Source organism: Pelobates fuscus, chromosome 13 (genome assembly GCF_036172605.1).
Source record: "Pelobates fuscus isolate aPelFus1 chromosome 13, aPelFus1.pri, whole genome shotgun sequence".
NCBI classification, from domain to species: Eukaryota; Metazoa; Chordata; class Amphibia; order Anura; family Pelobatidae; genus Pelobates; species Pelobates fuscus.
In genome coordinates, this window is record NC_086329.1 from 50,160,920 (window position 1) to 50,178,195 (window position 17,276).

Below are 17,276 nucleotides of genomic sequence, written 5' to 3' on the forward strand. Positions count from 1 at the left end.
CGCGTTACAAGAAGTTATCCGAGAATACGGGGGCCTGTCCGGTTATAAGGCGAATATCCAGAAATCTAGCGCGATGCCTGTGGGCTTACAGGCGGATGAGGTGTCCCGGTTAAGAGATACGTACAGTTTGCGTATGGAATTAGACTCCTTGAAATATTTGGGGGTCCATCTGACGGCAGACCCAGGTCGCTTGTTCTCGAGCAATTACGAGCCTATGATAAGGACCCTGACCGGTGATATGGAAAAATGGTTAGACAAACCTATCTCTTGGCTCGGACGCATTCACTCGGTGAAAATGAATATTCTCCCTCGCATTCTGTTTCTTTTCCAGGCTCTCCCAGCCAGGGTCACTAAATCTCAATTGATGCCACTACAGAGAGCGATATGCGACTTTGTGTGGCACAACAAGAGACATAGAATAGCCAGACAAATCCTATATAGACGCAGGGATAGAGGGGGCTGGGCCTACCGCACCTGTATTATTACTATTTAGCGGCCCAACTGTCACAGGTGGCTATGTGGCATTCCCCGGTCCGAGATAGGAGATGGGTCGAACTTGAATCTCTGCTGGCGGGCCTCGACGCCCCTCAGTTCGCATTATGGGTGCCGAAAGCGCACAGGCCCATCTTAAGGGCGATCTGCCCGGCTATCCTTAACTCCCTGCGAGTATGGGATGCGAACTGTGTAAAATTTGGTCTGGCTTCATCTCCATCCCCTATGGCTCCGATCCTTCGAAACAGAGAGTTTCCACCGGGCATGGCTCCTAGGGACTTCCGTAACATTGAACGGGCGGGGCTGCAACGTATTTACCAACTGTATAGAAATGGGGAAATTATACCGTTTGAGGACCTCCAGCAACATAACCATATGACACCTGCAGATTTTTTCAGATACGTTCAGATCAGGGACTTCGCCAGAAAGCCCAGCATTAAAGCAGCGGCGCAGGGACGGTTCACTTTCTTTGAGAGGTTGTGTAGGGATTTTTCTGCCCCTAAAGGTATGATAACACTCCTATATGCCCATATTAGCTCCAAAACCAAGGAATGGGGTAAGTTGCAGTATACAGATAGATGGGAATCGGATTTGGGAGAGGAACTGGAAGGGATTGAGTGGCAGGAAATATGGGAGGCGACCAAGAGCGCTTCCATATGCGTCACACAACAGGAACAGGCATGGAAAACCTTACTCAGGTGGTATACTACTCCAGTAACCTTATATCACATGCGTAAGATAGATTCGGACGATTGCTGGAGAGGCTGCGGATCGCGAGGCACTTACCTCCATATGTGGTGGGACTGCCCGAAAATCCGAGGATTTTGGAAATCTGTCGAAGGTCTTCTGACGCAGACGTTCGGGAGATCCCTGGCATTAGACCCATGGATCTACCTGTTAAACAGAACTATTGAAGGATGGACGAGGAGGGAGCAGAAACTAGTGCGGGTGATCACCTTAAGCGCACGCAGGACGGTAGCAGCGGCGTGGCTCTCTCTTGAGGGCCCGGAGTTCAGGGGAGTGCTCTCTAGAGTGAGGGAGGGAAGAATTATGGAAGACCTGACAGCAAGAATAAGGGGAACGATAGCTAATTTCCAGAGGGTCTGGGAACCATGGGATATGAGCGTAGTGGGTTCCGGTAGAGGCTGAGGAGCCGGGTATATGGTCTGGTCGGCGTATTGGCACTGAGCAGGGTGGTCCCGAGTGGTATTAAGTTCGCCTCGTCCGCCCCTTCCCCCCCCCTACCTTCCCCTTCCCCCCTGCTTATCTTGCCTATCTTCTTGCACCCCGTCTGTCTTTCCCCCTCTCCCTCTTTCCCTGCATTGTCTATCTTCTTTTCAGTCATACTTGCTATGACCCCGGTTTCCGGAGAGCTAATGCACTGACATTCAGGTGAATTGGAGGTCTCCGGTTCTTCTTTCTTATTTTTTCCTTGGTTTTCTCTATTTTCTCTCTAATTATTCCCTTACTTCATCAGGCCTGATCATATTGGAGGAGAATTGGGGGAGCCTTAATTTACAGCTTATGGTGTAAGAGTTTGGGCCCCCTCTTAGGTCACATGGCCTGGTCATAAAAACAAAATCCTCGATAGGAGGCATATGTTCCAGATTCTAGGAAGTGGCTTGTTATAGGGGCCGATGGCATGTAGTATGAATGCACAACTGTTTCTCGGTAGGTGGACTCATGCGCAAGCCTCATGGTTGTGTTTTTCTTGCCTTACTTATCATGGGCAACTATATAGAATAATTCCTAGGTGGGAGGCAAGTGATGCAGAATTTCTAGCGAGGCTTGGCAAGTAGGCCGATGTTAAATGTTGGGCTTACGAAACTGGACTCTTGCAATTTGGCTTCTGCGTAAGCCTCACAGCTGTCTTGCTCTCGCTATGCATATCGTGTGTTTAAGCTTAGAATTTTAAAGGAACATATAATCCACGATGGGAGGCGAGTTCAGTAGAATTCAAGCTGAAGCATGTGATGATGGCTAATGTCTATTATTGTATCTACCTGACAGATTATTTGTATACCGGCTTCTGCGCAAGCCTACAAGTTGTACGGTTAATGCCTTACCTATCGTGTGCAAAAATAAAGAATTTAAAAAAATAAATTAAATAAATGATGTCTCGACCCATCCTCCCCTTCTAATTATCGTCCTATATCCCTGCTCCCTTTTTCCTCAAAGCTTCTTAAAAGACTAGTCTTTACCCGTCTGGCCTGCTTCCTCAACTCCAACTCTCTCCTTGACCCTCTTCAGTCCAGCTTCCGCCCCCTCCACTCTACCGAGACTGCTCTTATCAAAGTCACTAACGACATTATCACAGCTAAATCCAAAGGTCACTACTCCATACTAATTCTTCTTGACCTCTCTGCTGCCTTTGACACCTTTGATCATGATCTCCTTCTCCAAACTCTTCAATCAACTGGTGTCTGTGACTCTGTCCTCTCATGGTTTTCCTCTTATCTCTTCCAACACACATTCAGTGTCTCCTTTTCTAATGCTAGCTCCACCACTCGTCCTGTCTCAGTTGGAGTCCCCCAAGGCTCTGTCCTTGGTCCCCTTCTATTTTCTCTTTACACTGCCTCTCTTGGCAAACTTACCTCATTTGGATCCCAATACCACCTGTACGCTGATGACACCCAGAAATATCTCTCCTCTCCGGACCTCTCCCCTGATGTCCTGCAACGTGTCACCTCTTGCCTTTCTTCTATCTCTGATTGGATGTCCTCCCACTTTCTAAAACTGAATCTTTCCAAAACAGAACTTCTTGTCTTTCCTCCTTCTAATATTAATCCTCCTCTCTCGCTCACCCTTCTGATTGGCGGTACCCATGTCAGCCCATCCTTACAAGCACGTTGTCTTGGTGTTACTTTTGATTGTGCCCTCACCTTTGAGCCTCACATCCGGTCTGTTGTCAAATCATGCCAATTCCACCTTAAAAACATCGCCCACATCCGCCCCTTTCTTACACAAGATGCTACTAAAGAGTTTGTCCATGCACTAGTAATCTCTCACATGGACTATTGTAACTCTCTCCTAATTGGTCTTCCCAATAGCCATAGTTGCCCCGCTATGGTCTGTAATTAATGCTGCCGCCAGACTGATTTTCCTCTCTAGTCGTTCCTCTCACACCTCTCCCCTCTGTCATTTCTTACATTGGCTTCCTGTGTACTATAGGAGTCAATGCAAAGTGCTAACCCATACCTATAAAGCACTGAATAATCTTTGCATCTCTTAGATTTCCTCACAGATCCATAGGTATGCCCCTTCTCTGTCTTTCCGCTCTGCCCGTGACCTTCTTCTGTCAGCTGCTCGCACCCATAAGGCCAACTCGCGCTTGCAGGACTTCTCACGGGTGGCTCCCTTCCTATGGAATAGCCTGCCTACCGCCATCAGATTCTCCCCTAGTCTTCAATCGTTTAAGAAGTGCCTTCAAACCCATTTCTTTAGGAAAGCCTATAGCCTCCCAGACTAACTTCTACTTCACATACCTGTCTCTTGCTCTCTCCTAAACGGCAGCACTCTACTCTCTCCTCCAGCTCTGCTTCACTCCCACCTAATTTGCTATTCCCTGTCCTAATGTGTTTTATACCCCACCTCCTATAGACTGTAAGCTTGTTTGAGCAGGGCCCTCTTCAACTTACCGTTTCTGTAAGTTTTCTTGTAATTGTCCTATTTATAGTTAAATCCCCCCTCTAACAATATTGTAAAGTGCTATGGAATATGTTGGCACTATATAAATGGTGATAATAAATAATAAATAAATATCAAATTCAGCTAGCATGTATGGAAATTATTTAATTCACTTAATTTTTACTTTCTGATCGCTATTTTAAAGTAACAGCAAATTTTCTTATCCTAGATAGAATACAGCAAGAGATTGATACAGTTATTGGGACTGATCGCTTACCTAAACTGGCAGACCGCATTGAAATGCCTTACACAAACGCTGTGATGCATGAGATTATGAGGTTCATAGACCTAGTACCAATGGGCCTACCTCATCAAATAATGGAAGATATAACCTTCCGAGGATTCAACATTCCCAAAGTAAGAAACTTTGATTATTTTTTTTTTTAATTATGCAAAATAAGGAAGGAACAAACAGTGTGACAAAAAAAGCACACAAGCACATATAATTTCATAAACAGCAAGAGCTATTTCCATGAGAAAAAAAAGTCCACTAGCACATTAAAAAAAAAGAACTTACAAAATCAAGAGCAATATCACTTTTTTTGTTTGGAGAGAGGGGAAAGGGTGTTGGAATTCCAGAGTTGTGGGTGCAGTGCTTGGCCTTAGATAGTATTTATTTTAGAATAAGTGTGGCATTTTATGCATAGTACATACATTCCATGGTAGAGCACACCACCATTTTAAGAGCGCTAAGTGGAGTAGACGTGTGTTTTATGATAGAATGCACAACCATGTCTTAACTGAAGTTTGTAAGCTTAGGTTTATAATAGTTTGGGGTTCTGTTGCCTCCAGGCTGGCTGGAAGTTGGACCGTAGAAATGCTCCTAGCGCTCACCAAAGAACCATCAGCACCGTAGACACCATACTCCATAGACACCATAAGTACTGCAGACTCCACGAACCGCCGCTGCTGGGCTAGGATCTCGCCGTCTGCTATCCACCCTGGACCTATGACCAGGCTCCAGATTCCAGTTGGTGAACCTCTTCCTTCTGTAGAGCGAAGCAGGATCAGGAACAAGAGCTCTTACAAGAGCTCAGTAGCTAAGGGAGTATGAAGGGCATAGCAATCCCTGTAGTGATTATAGCCAGTGGTGTATCCTGGTTTTGTGCTGCCCTAGGCAGGACAAAACTCAGGCGGCCCCCCCCCCCCGCGTCACCCCCACCCAACCTTTCCCCCGCCCCACATTCTAAATATACAAACACACATTCACTGACAGATACGCATACACTAGCTAACAGAAACACACACTCGCTAACAGAAACACACACACACTAACAGACACACTCACACTCAGTAACAGATAAACACACTCACTAACAGATACACACTCACTCACTAGCAGACACAAACTAGCATACACACACACTCACTAACATACACACACACTCACAGGCAAAAACACACACTAACAGACACACACAGTCAGACACAGACACACACAGTCAGACACACACACTAACAGACACACACAGTCAGACACACACACATACACTAACAGACACACACACTCACAGGCAAACACACTAACAGACACACACACTAACAGACACACACAGTCAGACACACACACACACACACATACACTAACAGACACACACACTCACAGGCAAACACACTAACAGACACACACACTAACAGACACACACACACTAACAGACACACACACTAACAGACACACACACACACTCACCCACCCACATTAACACATTTTTTAAAGTTTATTTAAACACCCCCCCCCCCCAGCCTCCTTACCTTTGGGAATGCTGGGGGGGGTCTCTTCCTCCCTGGTGGTCCAGTGGCTGCTGGGCGAGCGGCACTGCCTGGCGGGCGGGCGGCGAGGGAGCACTTCCTCTGAGCTGTTTGCTCAACTCCCTCATAGTCCGGCTCCCAGCCTCATTCTGCGGCGCGCGAGGGAGCTGAGCAGACAGCTCAGAGGAAGTGCTCCCTCGCCGGCCGCCCACCAGCGACGCCCGACCACCCAGCATGTCTGTTAGCCACAAGGCGGCTTTTTATGCCGCCCCCTGGAAAATGCCGCCCAAGGCAAATGCCTTGTTTGCCTCGCGGCTAATACGCCCCTGATTATAGCTGTCCCCTACAAACATGAGTCAAGGCTGCAAGTTAGGGTCAAGTCATTCTGTTTTATTGGCACCCAAAGGGCTTTCTTTTAAGCAGGTTTCCCTTAGATAGGACCACCCAGAGGGTTTTACAGAACAACCAATAACACACGTACATTACAGAAAACACTCCCAGCAATTACACACAAAATCCTCCCCCTCTGCCTGTGATATAATTATGGTACACAATGGTTAACATAATTATCACAAGCAGGAAAAATACAGTTTTTATACATACACTGTAACTTTAAAAATATATGTCCAATCTTCATAAATTACATATTCAGAATCAGCACACTTTAAATATAAACACAACCAGAAAATCACACAAATCCCTCCAGTGGATAAAAAGGAAGTCCTTTATGACCGACCGCAAGCACATTTTCCTGCCCAAAACAGTTCCATAGATTTGGGCTGTGCGGCCGGTCAATTGACGATCGGGACTTAGTCTCTGCAGCTGAAAATTCAGTGTAGGAGAAGGTAAGGGTCAGCGGTGTTCAGTGAAATGTGTAGCCGATTTCAGTTCCATGAATTTGGTTACACACACCGCTGACTTCGTTCGAATGAACAAGGATGGCCGCCGCCACGTGTTGGTTTGCACGAACTGCGGCCACCCAGCGGTCGGCAATTTACCTTCAGCAGGCTCCCAGCCTGGGAGGTAAATTGCCTGCACACTTCCACTTCTGGGTGGTCCGCCTGTGTGGTACTTGGTTCAGTAAGCCCTATTTACTGAACCAAGTGGGAGAAAGCCAGGAACAAGTTATTTTACAGGTCTGGGGACATAGTCTTAAAGGAGCATTGTTCACCAAAGTCACAATATGTCCCCAGACGGTTCTTAAAGGGCCATACACACCCAATAAAAGTCCATAAGTTTTCAGGGGCACAATCTCCCAGGGGCCATAGTCATAAGGAAGGAGGCTGGCAAATAGGCTTCTCCACAACCCAGGGAAGCGGGGCAATTTGTCATTTAAAGGGCCAGTTACAAATGGCAGTTTGCAACAGGCTCCATCTTTTGTTCCAAGCTGAAATGCATGGCCACTTTTGATGGGTTTTAAAAAATATAATTATGCCATGGGTAATTAAAGGACAAATTTCAGATAATTAAGAAAATAAAGTAAGGTGAATGTGATGAAACGCATTGAGGTTTTAGCAGAGGACACAAGATGAAAATGAGAGCTGTTCTCTCAAGCACCTTGTAAGTGGAGCAGATGACGGACTAGTGCATTTAATGTTTTTACATTACACTACTGCATTTTATTTTATCAGTTCTTTTAAATGTGGAAGTGGTTTTATTATGTTATGGAAAACAAAATACTTATATTAATGCACTTTTTTTTGTCAATCTTTCTTTTATTGAGGCATAGGGTTATGGTGATACAGAATAAAGAGAGGGAGACTTGCAGGGGTTACACAGGTTAATATCATCATATCAAGTTACAAAATCTCCAAGAGTTATCCGCCTCATTTTATATATTTTTTTTTTTTTTAAACAAGCTTAAAACATTGAGCCATTCAAACATGTGTGTTATAATGTATGTCTCGGTTATCCTGCTTAATTAACGTGACGTTGATACATCAAAACATATTTTGTGTAGAAACATAAAGATATCGGGCTTTACAATAGTAACAGATTTGTTTAAGTACGCTTATGGGTCGTTCGGTGAAGACGATTTTAAGCAAGCTAGAAATAGATGCAATACAGCAAATCAAAGCTTTACATTCAAGGGTATTATCATGTGGAGCATCTAAAGTGAGTGATTCAGGCTAAAACTGAGCCGTGGAGGCCAAGATAGGGACAAGTTAAACTGAGACCACAGGATTATGACAGTCGTATAGTTTAGTTATGCTAACAGATAACAGGTAGGCCAGTATATCGCACAAAATGCCACTTAGTGTCTCGTGCAGCTAAGCCTAGGTATGATGTTTAACGGCCTATGTCAGCCAGACCGGGATAGAGGGTTTACACTGGTTTCAGCAGCCTATTAGCAAGTCGGTTCGCCAGTAGGGGTACCGCTCGATTGGCCTATGGTTTTTGCACCGTATGGTGGCAAGTAACATTAGGATGTATGTGGGTTAGGAGCCTAACAGAATACACCAGCATAGTCGCATTAGTGTGAGCAGCAAGCAGCTAAAAAATATCGCTGGGCAGGACTGGTTAAAGGGTATACATGAGACATTGGACATATAGAGGAGACATATATTACATCGCTGAAATATAGGGCAGCATGCATGGTGACTGCCTGGAATAATAGTGTCCCTTCTGTTACTGCATATTGTCCAGTGGAATATGCCTGCTGTGCTCCGGGGTGTATGGGTTCTGTCCGTTGAACCATGGGTCAAGTGTGGTCAGGCTGTCAGGTAGTCCAAAGCAGCCCATAGACAGGTTCCTGTAGGCGGTATCCGGGTTGTGTGGCCCAGAACATGGGTAGGCCTGTAGGGAGTCCATATATGGTGGTCGGTGTGTCCGGTCATCTCGGTTATATCTCGCGCCGGGTGCGCCGTGATACCTCAGTTGCTTGGTCGTAGGATTTCCCGGCGTTGTGACATTGCCAGCACCATGGGTCACCAGCCTTCGGCCTGGGGCCTTCGTAGGCGCTCGCGCCCTTGCGCCATTGATCCCATCAACAGGATCGTGGGCCCCGGGTTCCGCCGGGTTGTGGTCTGTCCCCGGGGGATATGGCAGGCTGTGGAGGGGATCCTCTTGGTGAGCGCCCAGCCCAGAAGAGGGGTGTGTGGTCCCACAGGTAGCTCCGTCTCCAGGAGTAGAGTGATGCGTGTCGGTGAGTTACCGGATTTAGATGTTGCTGTTCGGTATATGTCACCACAGGTTTGCAGCTTTGTGTTCCATGCTGGGTCCTGTCTGCAGTCTGCCTCAGGGTCTGCCGGTCTGGCCTCGCACACGTGGCCGCCGCCATTTTGACTGCGGGTCTCAGGCCTTCTTGGTGGGTAAGTAGTGCCTCCGAGTGTGGTCATAAGGCTTGGACCGGGATCACCCCCCCGGTCCGGTGGGGGGGGAACAGGGCCGGACCTGCCGATGTGCTGTGCGCTTGATCGGCTCCGTCGGGCAGGATAGCGAGGTGGCGGCCGTCCACCTCACTCACCGCCAGGTCGGGTCCCGCTTGGTGCTGCAGGGATCCCGCCTCCGGGGGACTGGAACTTCAAGAGCGAGCCTCACCCCGACTTCGGTAGTCCGCATACAAGGTAGTTGGTCGCTGGGTGCCCCATAAATTGCGGGTTATAGCGTGTATATCACTCGGTCTGCAGGAGCTGCTCTTCCCTGCGACCGCTCGGCTCGGCGGCCCCGCCCCGCCCCATATTAATGCACTTTTATGCAATTAGTATTTTAATGGATTTTATTTAACTCCACAAGTCGCATTACAAGAAAGATACCTCCATGCTTTCACTCTATGCTTCCCATATCTGTGCTTCCAGTGTGGTGGTTTTGTAAGTACATTTCTGAAGTTTTAATGCAGTGTAATGGGAAATGCTTTCAAAGCCTCAAAACTTGAGACACCCACAAAGACAACTAGAGAGAAACAGAAACCTGTCCCAATAAAAAATTGAACAGGTGTCATCAGTGTGCCAAAGAGGAGACTGTAGCGGTTCCCCCGATGAGTAGAGGGTCATTCTACCAAGTTTGAGGGGTATTTACAGCATTCCAGTAGTCATCCCAATTAGTGAAGCTCTTACAAGAGCTAGTGTGATACCTCTATAGCCGTTTCCCCCAATAAGAGACAAGACTGTAGATTGAGGGTGAAGTAGAACTGAAGGTTTAATGGTACAGCTGCTCTTTTATACAGTATTTCCCCACAAGGTTACTGCCCAGGTGGACCTTGTATGGCACAGGACATGAAATTCACAATCCAATTTTAGACTTGAACACTCCCAGTTACTGTACACAAGACTCTGTTTGGGAGATAATTGAGTTAATTACTGTATCAACTCAATTATCTCCAAACGAAAAATACAAGTTTTTACCCAATTTTACAAACACCCTGAAAACACATGGGAAACACAAATGATAAATCCCCTGATAGCTCTGATCCAGGGGAACAACATATTGAAAAATCACCAGATCGGTTCAGGGGTTCGAAAGTTAGGTGGAAGTCTCTTTTGACCGACCGCACGCATGTTTTCATGCCCAAAATAGCTCCAGAGGATTAGGCTGTGAGGTCGGTTTCTTTCGTATAATAAAAATCCATTAAAAGAGTCGAATGGGGCTGTTCATGCACATTAGCATTAGATATAATTAGTTTGGTACATTGTTTTTAACGAACGGTGCTCCGTTCGTGCATTAACTTGTCGAACAGAACGAGGAGTGGAAGTCTCAGCGGTGTTCATGCTGTTGAGTGTCTGATTTTAGTTCCATACACTCAACGACAAAACACAGCTGTCCGCATTCGTATTCCAAGATTGGCCGCCGCCACGTGTTCGTGCAGACAAACGCAAACCACCCAGTTGATCAATTAGAATGTTTGGGGTGTTTGTGGTTTTGGAGGTGTTAATAAGGGCAGTGAGGTTAACAAGCGCCACGCTCCCGATCTGGGTGGTCGGTCGTTTGGTCGAAAATGTATTATTCAAACGGCCATTAGTACAATAAATGCTAACCTGTTCCAGACGAATGGTGTCGATGAACAGAAGTTAAAAAGTTTAGATATAGGGACAGAGGGTCTGTCACAAAGATCAACTGAAAAGAAAAGTGATAGAAAAAAAAAGACAGAAACGAAGGCGAGGTGAGAATGAGGCTCCTCTCCCCCATCTTCCCCAAGATGACTATACCACAAGGAGATTTCAATTCAAACCCTGTTGGGCAAATGCCTCTATTCTTACATTAGCTTCCTGTACTCTATAGGCGTTAATTCAAAATACTAACCTTTACATATAAAACTCTAATCAACTCTAGCCCCTGTCACATTTCTTCCCTCTAAACTACAGCCTTCTTACGCAACAGGCCCTCATACACTACACCACCTATCGTGCCACACGCAGACACACACTACAGCCCCTATTCTCCCTCCTCCCCCCCCCCCCCAAAAGCACTACAATTGGGGGCGGAGCATTGCTAGCTCTCCGAAAAGCCATCAGTAAATCCATCTACATCGGGCTGCAAACTCAAGATGGGACACCTAAAACGATCGATCCCACACCCCTCAACACCAAGTGGGAAAACCTCCCGCAAGCAAACACGACACTCTCACCAAGTCTTTTTATGACCACAAGGACCTCCAACAAGAAGCCATGGGCCTAAACATGGCGCCTGAATCCTCATAAGAAGGCTCAGCGCCCTCGAGCCCTGAAGGATTGGCAAGATCTCTATACACCGAGGACATTGATCTTAAGGAGGTGATGCGAAACCTACCTGCCAAAGACGACATAGCCAGCAAAATGGAAGCCACCTTCCAGTCGAAACTGGACACTATCGGGACAGATGTCTGCCGGGTAGAAGACATGGTCACCACACTAGAGGATGACCGCGACATGCTGTATGCGCAAGTACAACAGTTGCAAGCCGCTATGACTCACACTTCCAATATATCCGCATTCTATTGCCCATTAGACGACATAGATAACCGCGGCCGCCGCAACAACCTCAGGATTAAGGGCCTACCTGAAAGAGACCAGGAAGATCTCAGGGCATCTCTGTCACATATTCATCCACACATAAAAATGTGGTTAATGGCATTTACTGTCCGGTCAGGAAAAGTTGTGCCAAGCAACATTACTGTCCTGTCAGGAAAAGTTGTGCCAAGCAACATTACTGTCCTGACAGGAAAAGTTGTGCCAAGCAACATTACTGTCCTGACAGGAAAAGTTGTGCGAGCAGCAATCAAATCCACAGGAGGATTTGTGCTGAGCAGCAATCATGCAAATGGAAACCTGATAATTGCCTTTGGGGTCAAAGGCCGGTTACAGCCAATCGGATCCACAGGAGGGGTATTTAGGCCCAGTTCTCCTCTTGCTCAGTGCCCTGTCGTGGTTTCATACCTATGGTTATCTGAGAGTGCGTTTCTGATCTTGATTTTCCGGTATTTGACTTTGGCTTTGTTTTGACTTCCCTGATATCTGGTATCCTTGACTTGTGGCTTTCCCTCATCTTTGTGTCTGATTCTGTGTCCCTGACCTCGGCAAGTATTTTGACTATTCTTGGAGATGTTAGGTCCGGCCATTCTAAGGTCCGGTTATATGTTATTCATAGTCCTAGGTGGGACACAGTACTGCGTGCTGCATCAACTTGTAATCCTGACAATCTCTAATGGAGCTATTCAATCTCCTTCTCAACAGGCCTCCAGAGACACAGATACTACAAGACCGAGCTCACAGAGCCGTAAACCCAAGGGGAGCCCCTTCTGCAGCACCAAGGGATGTGATATGCAGGCTGCATTACTACACCCTAAAGGAGGATATCCTTAAAGCTCTGAGACAAACTTCACAGCCATAACTATTCCATGATTCCCTGTTGCATATCTATCCGGACTTATCCTGGGCCACCCTGCAAGCAAGGAGGACTTTGAAGCCCATCACGGATCACCTTAGATCGAGAAATATCAAATACAGGTGGGGCTTCCCCTTCGTCCTCATTGCAACACACATGGGCTCGACGCACCAAATTACTTTAATTCATGATGTTTCAGTATTCACACAAGCCTTAGATCTACCGGATACATATGTGATGGACTGGTACGGCGCATTTCCCGGTTCATTCACTACCCAGCACTTGCAACGCGGCAGAGGGCAGACCCCATCCAAGAGGAGGAAGAACAATCCAGGAGGATAGCGGCGGGACTTAGGCCCCACTACCCCAAGAGTGTCCCATTACTAAATCGTTCTTTACAGGTCACTAAGGATCCGTACAACAGGACAAGGCCTTCTTGCATTCCCTCCCTCTCCTCCAACACCTGACACAAAGTGGACATGACCCCTGTACGTGATCTGATGTAAAGCAACATGCCTGCCGAAGTCACACCCTTCCGGGGTGAGGTAGCAGTATGTGGCCGCAAGGGCCTTTCTACCCAGGTTACCTCCTTTCCCTGTTCGTTTCCTCCCCAACCAATCCTATGCCCAGCATAAAGTTTTTCTTTTCCCTATCTTGGGCCTGCACCGGCCTCCAAAGGTACAAAGGTAGCAAGCAAAGCGGACACATTCCCCCCACATGGAATAGTTACCCTCAATGTTAGGAGACTCAATACCCCTGAGAAAAGATTGTTGACACTATGAGCTACAAAACCAGAAAGCAGACATAGCCTTTCTGCAAGAGACCCACTTCAGAAGGGACTCAGCGCCCTCTCTCAAGAATGCTAGATACAACTTGGGGTTCTTTAATGACTACACAGGGGCCAAGAAAAGAGGAGTAGCCATTCTCATATCTTCACAGGTTCCATTCATATTCAAGGACCGTTACACGGATGATTCTGGGAATATCGTCCTGGTAAAGGGTCTTATAGGACACAACATGGTAACCCTAGCAAACCTATACTTACCCAATAGGAACCATTGTAGGTCATTTAGAAAACACCTCATATGCTGGATTTGGGTATGAGAACCCAGAAATTAGAGACTGAAGCAGATAGCCTACGCAATGAAGTAAGTGATATGGGTGATCGCATATGCCAGATGGAAGAGCATCTGTTCATTCAGGACGCCAAAATCATGGACATGCAGGACAGATCTCGACGTAACAATATTCGCCTAAGAGGCGTAACAGAAGAGGTGAGCAGGGAGAATTTAACAGCCTATGCTACAGAGTTGTTCCAGACACTACTTCCAGCAGATAGATTGCTACTAGACCAGATACATAGAATCCCACATAGAATCCCAAAACCCCAACATCTACCTTCTTCCTCACCTAGAGGCATCCTTATGAGACTACATTTCTACCACGTTAAAGATCAGATCTTGCGTGCTTACAGAAATAAAAAGGATTTACCGAAGAAATTTGAAGGAATTCTAATCTTTACAGACCTCTCGGCAGAAACATTAAGGCGTAGACGACTATGTAAAAATATTGCAGAACACCTTAGACAAAATAAAATCCCTTATCGCTGGGGATATCCAGCTAAGTTATTATTACGAAAGAAGGGAAACTCTCTAAAGCAACATCGCTGGCAGAAGGAATGAAGCTGTTACAACAATGGAATATCCCTTTAAGCGACACACAGAATACACAGGAGGCTCCAACTAACAAGAAGCCCCAGGAAGATGGACGACTACTTAAATCCAAAAGAACTTCCCCGAAAGAAAACTAAAGACAAGATGCATATAAGAGAAGATCGCAAGTTATTATTGTGATACCCTTATTATCTAATTTCAGAACACTCATGCAATCGCTTTTGTGCAAATTAAAAGTAGCCAGACATGAGTTAAGAGACAATAATAATATATTAATTCTAACTGAAGGGGCAAATATTAAGTCTCAGACAAAACTAAGTAAGCCAGACCTTATATTAAGACGAAGCAGCTGACAGTTAAGCATAGACGAGACCTTAATAATCGATAATGGAGCCTGATCCGGTATAATAGACAATGAGAAGTGTCACCTTAAAACACTTATAATTGCCTACATTATAATTTGCTTAAACAATTTGTGTGGTTTTCTTTTTTAATGATATGCTTAATCCCTAAACAATACGATGCTTTGTGGTATTATAAGCTCACAGGAGAAATAGAAGAAACGCAAAATACAATGCTGAATGTTCTTGTAACTAGTCCAGAAATAAAACAGAATACTAGGAATATTAGTATAAATAATCCCCCAATACTTAAATAATAGTGGGATCTCAATATACAAATTACATTTGGTTCATATGAACTAAGATGCTACCACCATTTAGTAAAACAGAACTCATAACAAGAAGGGACAGCCAACCACAGTTGAGCCAAAGGTAGCTGTCACTAGGGCCCAAACCACCCACTCTACCGCCCACCGAGAAGCGCCAGATTAAGGCACTTGTAATTGAAATATTTTCCTCTTTGTTTCATAGTACTGCCCACAGGGTTTTACAGAACAACCAATCAATCCATACAATACACACAGACACTCCCACACAAAATCCTCCCCTCTGCCTGTGATATGATTACTGAACACAATGGGTAATATAATTATCACAGGCAGAGAAATACAGTTTTATAAAACATATCACAGGGACCCCAAAACATGCAATAACCCCATATAAAGTATATCCTCAGAACCGGGGTATCTGGGTGAACCACATATCCAAAATTCACCCAGATCCGTTCAGTAGTTTGGAAGATAAGTTTAATGCAGATTCAGAAGAACATATACAGGCTATATGAAAAATAATTACTGTATAATGTGTCCCCTGTTGTATAGTTTAAACTACTGCACGATGTCTTTGTGCACCAAATACCGGCGAGATGGCACCGTGTAGAAAAGTCACAACAGTGTTTGTGAGTGAAAATGGCCACAATCCATTGTTCTCACCATGTGCTTCATCCATTGTTCTCACCATGTGCCTCTCATACATGAAATGGTGGCCACCCAGTAACTCCACAGTATGTCCCCAGATGGTTCTTAAAGGGCCAGTAGCAGCAAATTACAATACAACATGCCCAAATCAGTTCATAGAAGAGCAATACATCCCAGGGCCATAGTCGCAGGGCAAGAGGCTGGCAAGCAGTCCTTTCCAGGCACAAGTGGCAGGGCTGGTTCCGCCACATTTCTCCCCTTTACCCACCAGACTAACAGGGTATCTGACCTCCTGTCGGTCAGTGCCCTGGTTAGTCCAGCAACCCACCCACAAAACAGAATCCGCATTATAACCCACCCACCAGAATTGGTTGTCCATGTCCAGGAGCTCCACCTCGGCTCTGGGGGGTATTAGCGCTCCGGATCGGTGGGTTGCTGAGTGGGCAGAGACCAGCGGTACTCTGCCCTGCTGCCAGCGCTACCACGGGAGTAGCCTGGTTGGAGCCCAGTTGAAGGAATGGCGTAGTAGGCTCCTCACTCTGAACCTGGTACTGCTGCTGGAGGGCAAGACAGGCTGTCTCCCCTTTGGATGAACATCCCTGCTGCCGGGGGACAGGACCGACCATCTCTAGCCCCTGTAAGGCATGTGCAGAGAGCATGGTCCCATCTGCACTGGTGTGGGCTTATCATCTCCCCTTGGTGGGCTAGGCTGCCGCTGGGGAGAGGCGGTAACAAGTTCCTCTCCCTTACCCACTTTCTGTCGCTGGGGAGAGGGGGTGACAATCTCCTCTCCCTGACTCTCTCTCTGCTGGTGGAGGGGAGGACAGACTGTCTCCCCTTTCAATATATTGTCCTGCTGCTGGGGTGCGAGACCGATGGTGTCTGCTCCCCTGCATGACACTCTGCCGCTGGGGAGGAAGGATGGTACCTTCAGCTCCCTGTAACACACACTGCCGCTGGGGAGGAAGGACGGCACCTTCAGATCCCTGTGACACACACTGCCGCTGGGGAGGAAGGACGGAACCTTCTGCTCCCTGTAACACTCACTGCCGCTGGGGAGGAAGGACAGCACCTTCGGCTCCTTTGAACTCACACTGCCGCTGCGGAGGAAGGACGACACCTATGGCTCCCTGTAACTCACTCTGCCGCTGGGGAGGAAGGACGACACCTTTGTCTCCCTGTAACTCACTCTGCCGCTGGGGAGGAAGGACGGCATCTTTGGCTCCCTGTAACTCACACTGTTGTTGGGGAGGAAAGACGACACCTTTGTCTCCCTGTAACTCACTCTGCCACTGGGGAGGAAGGACGCCACCTTTGGCTCCCTGTAACTCACTCTGCCGTTGGGCATATTCTCTCTCTTTCGCCAGCCGGAATTCTCGGTTCATCTTTGCGTTTCGCTCACCTTTGACCTGGTTCCAGATTGCCTGGAATATACCCATGGGCACATTATCACCATACTGGGCCACTCGCTGCCTCACCTCGGCCAGCCAATCATTGCCAGAGCCTTCCATACTTGTCTGCTCCAAGTCGCTGGATACCTCTGCTCCTAGGGGTGCTGC

At 46.8% G+C, this 17,276-nt stretch overlaps 1 protein-coding gene across 1 annotated transcript in view; it reads left to right on the forward strand.

Moving 5' to 3' along the window:
* The window catches only part of LOC134583423 (cytochrome P450 2C20-like), a 141,513-nt gene that overhangs the window by 107,139 nt on the left and 17,098 nt on the right, over nt 1-17,276 (forward strand). Inside the window, exon 7 of the mRNA XM_063440333.1 lies at nt 4,349-4,536. Within this exon, the coding sequence (XP_063296403.1) occupies nt 4,349-4,536 (188 nt within the window). The remainder of the gene's footprint in view (nt 1-4,348; nt 4,537-17,276) is intronic.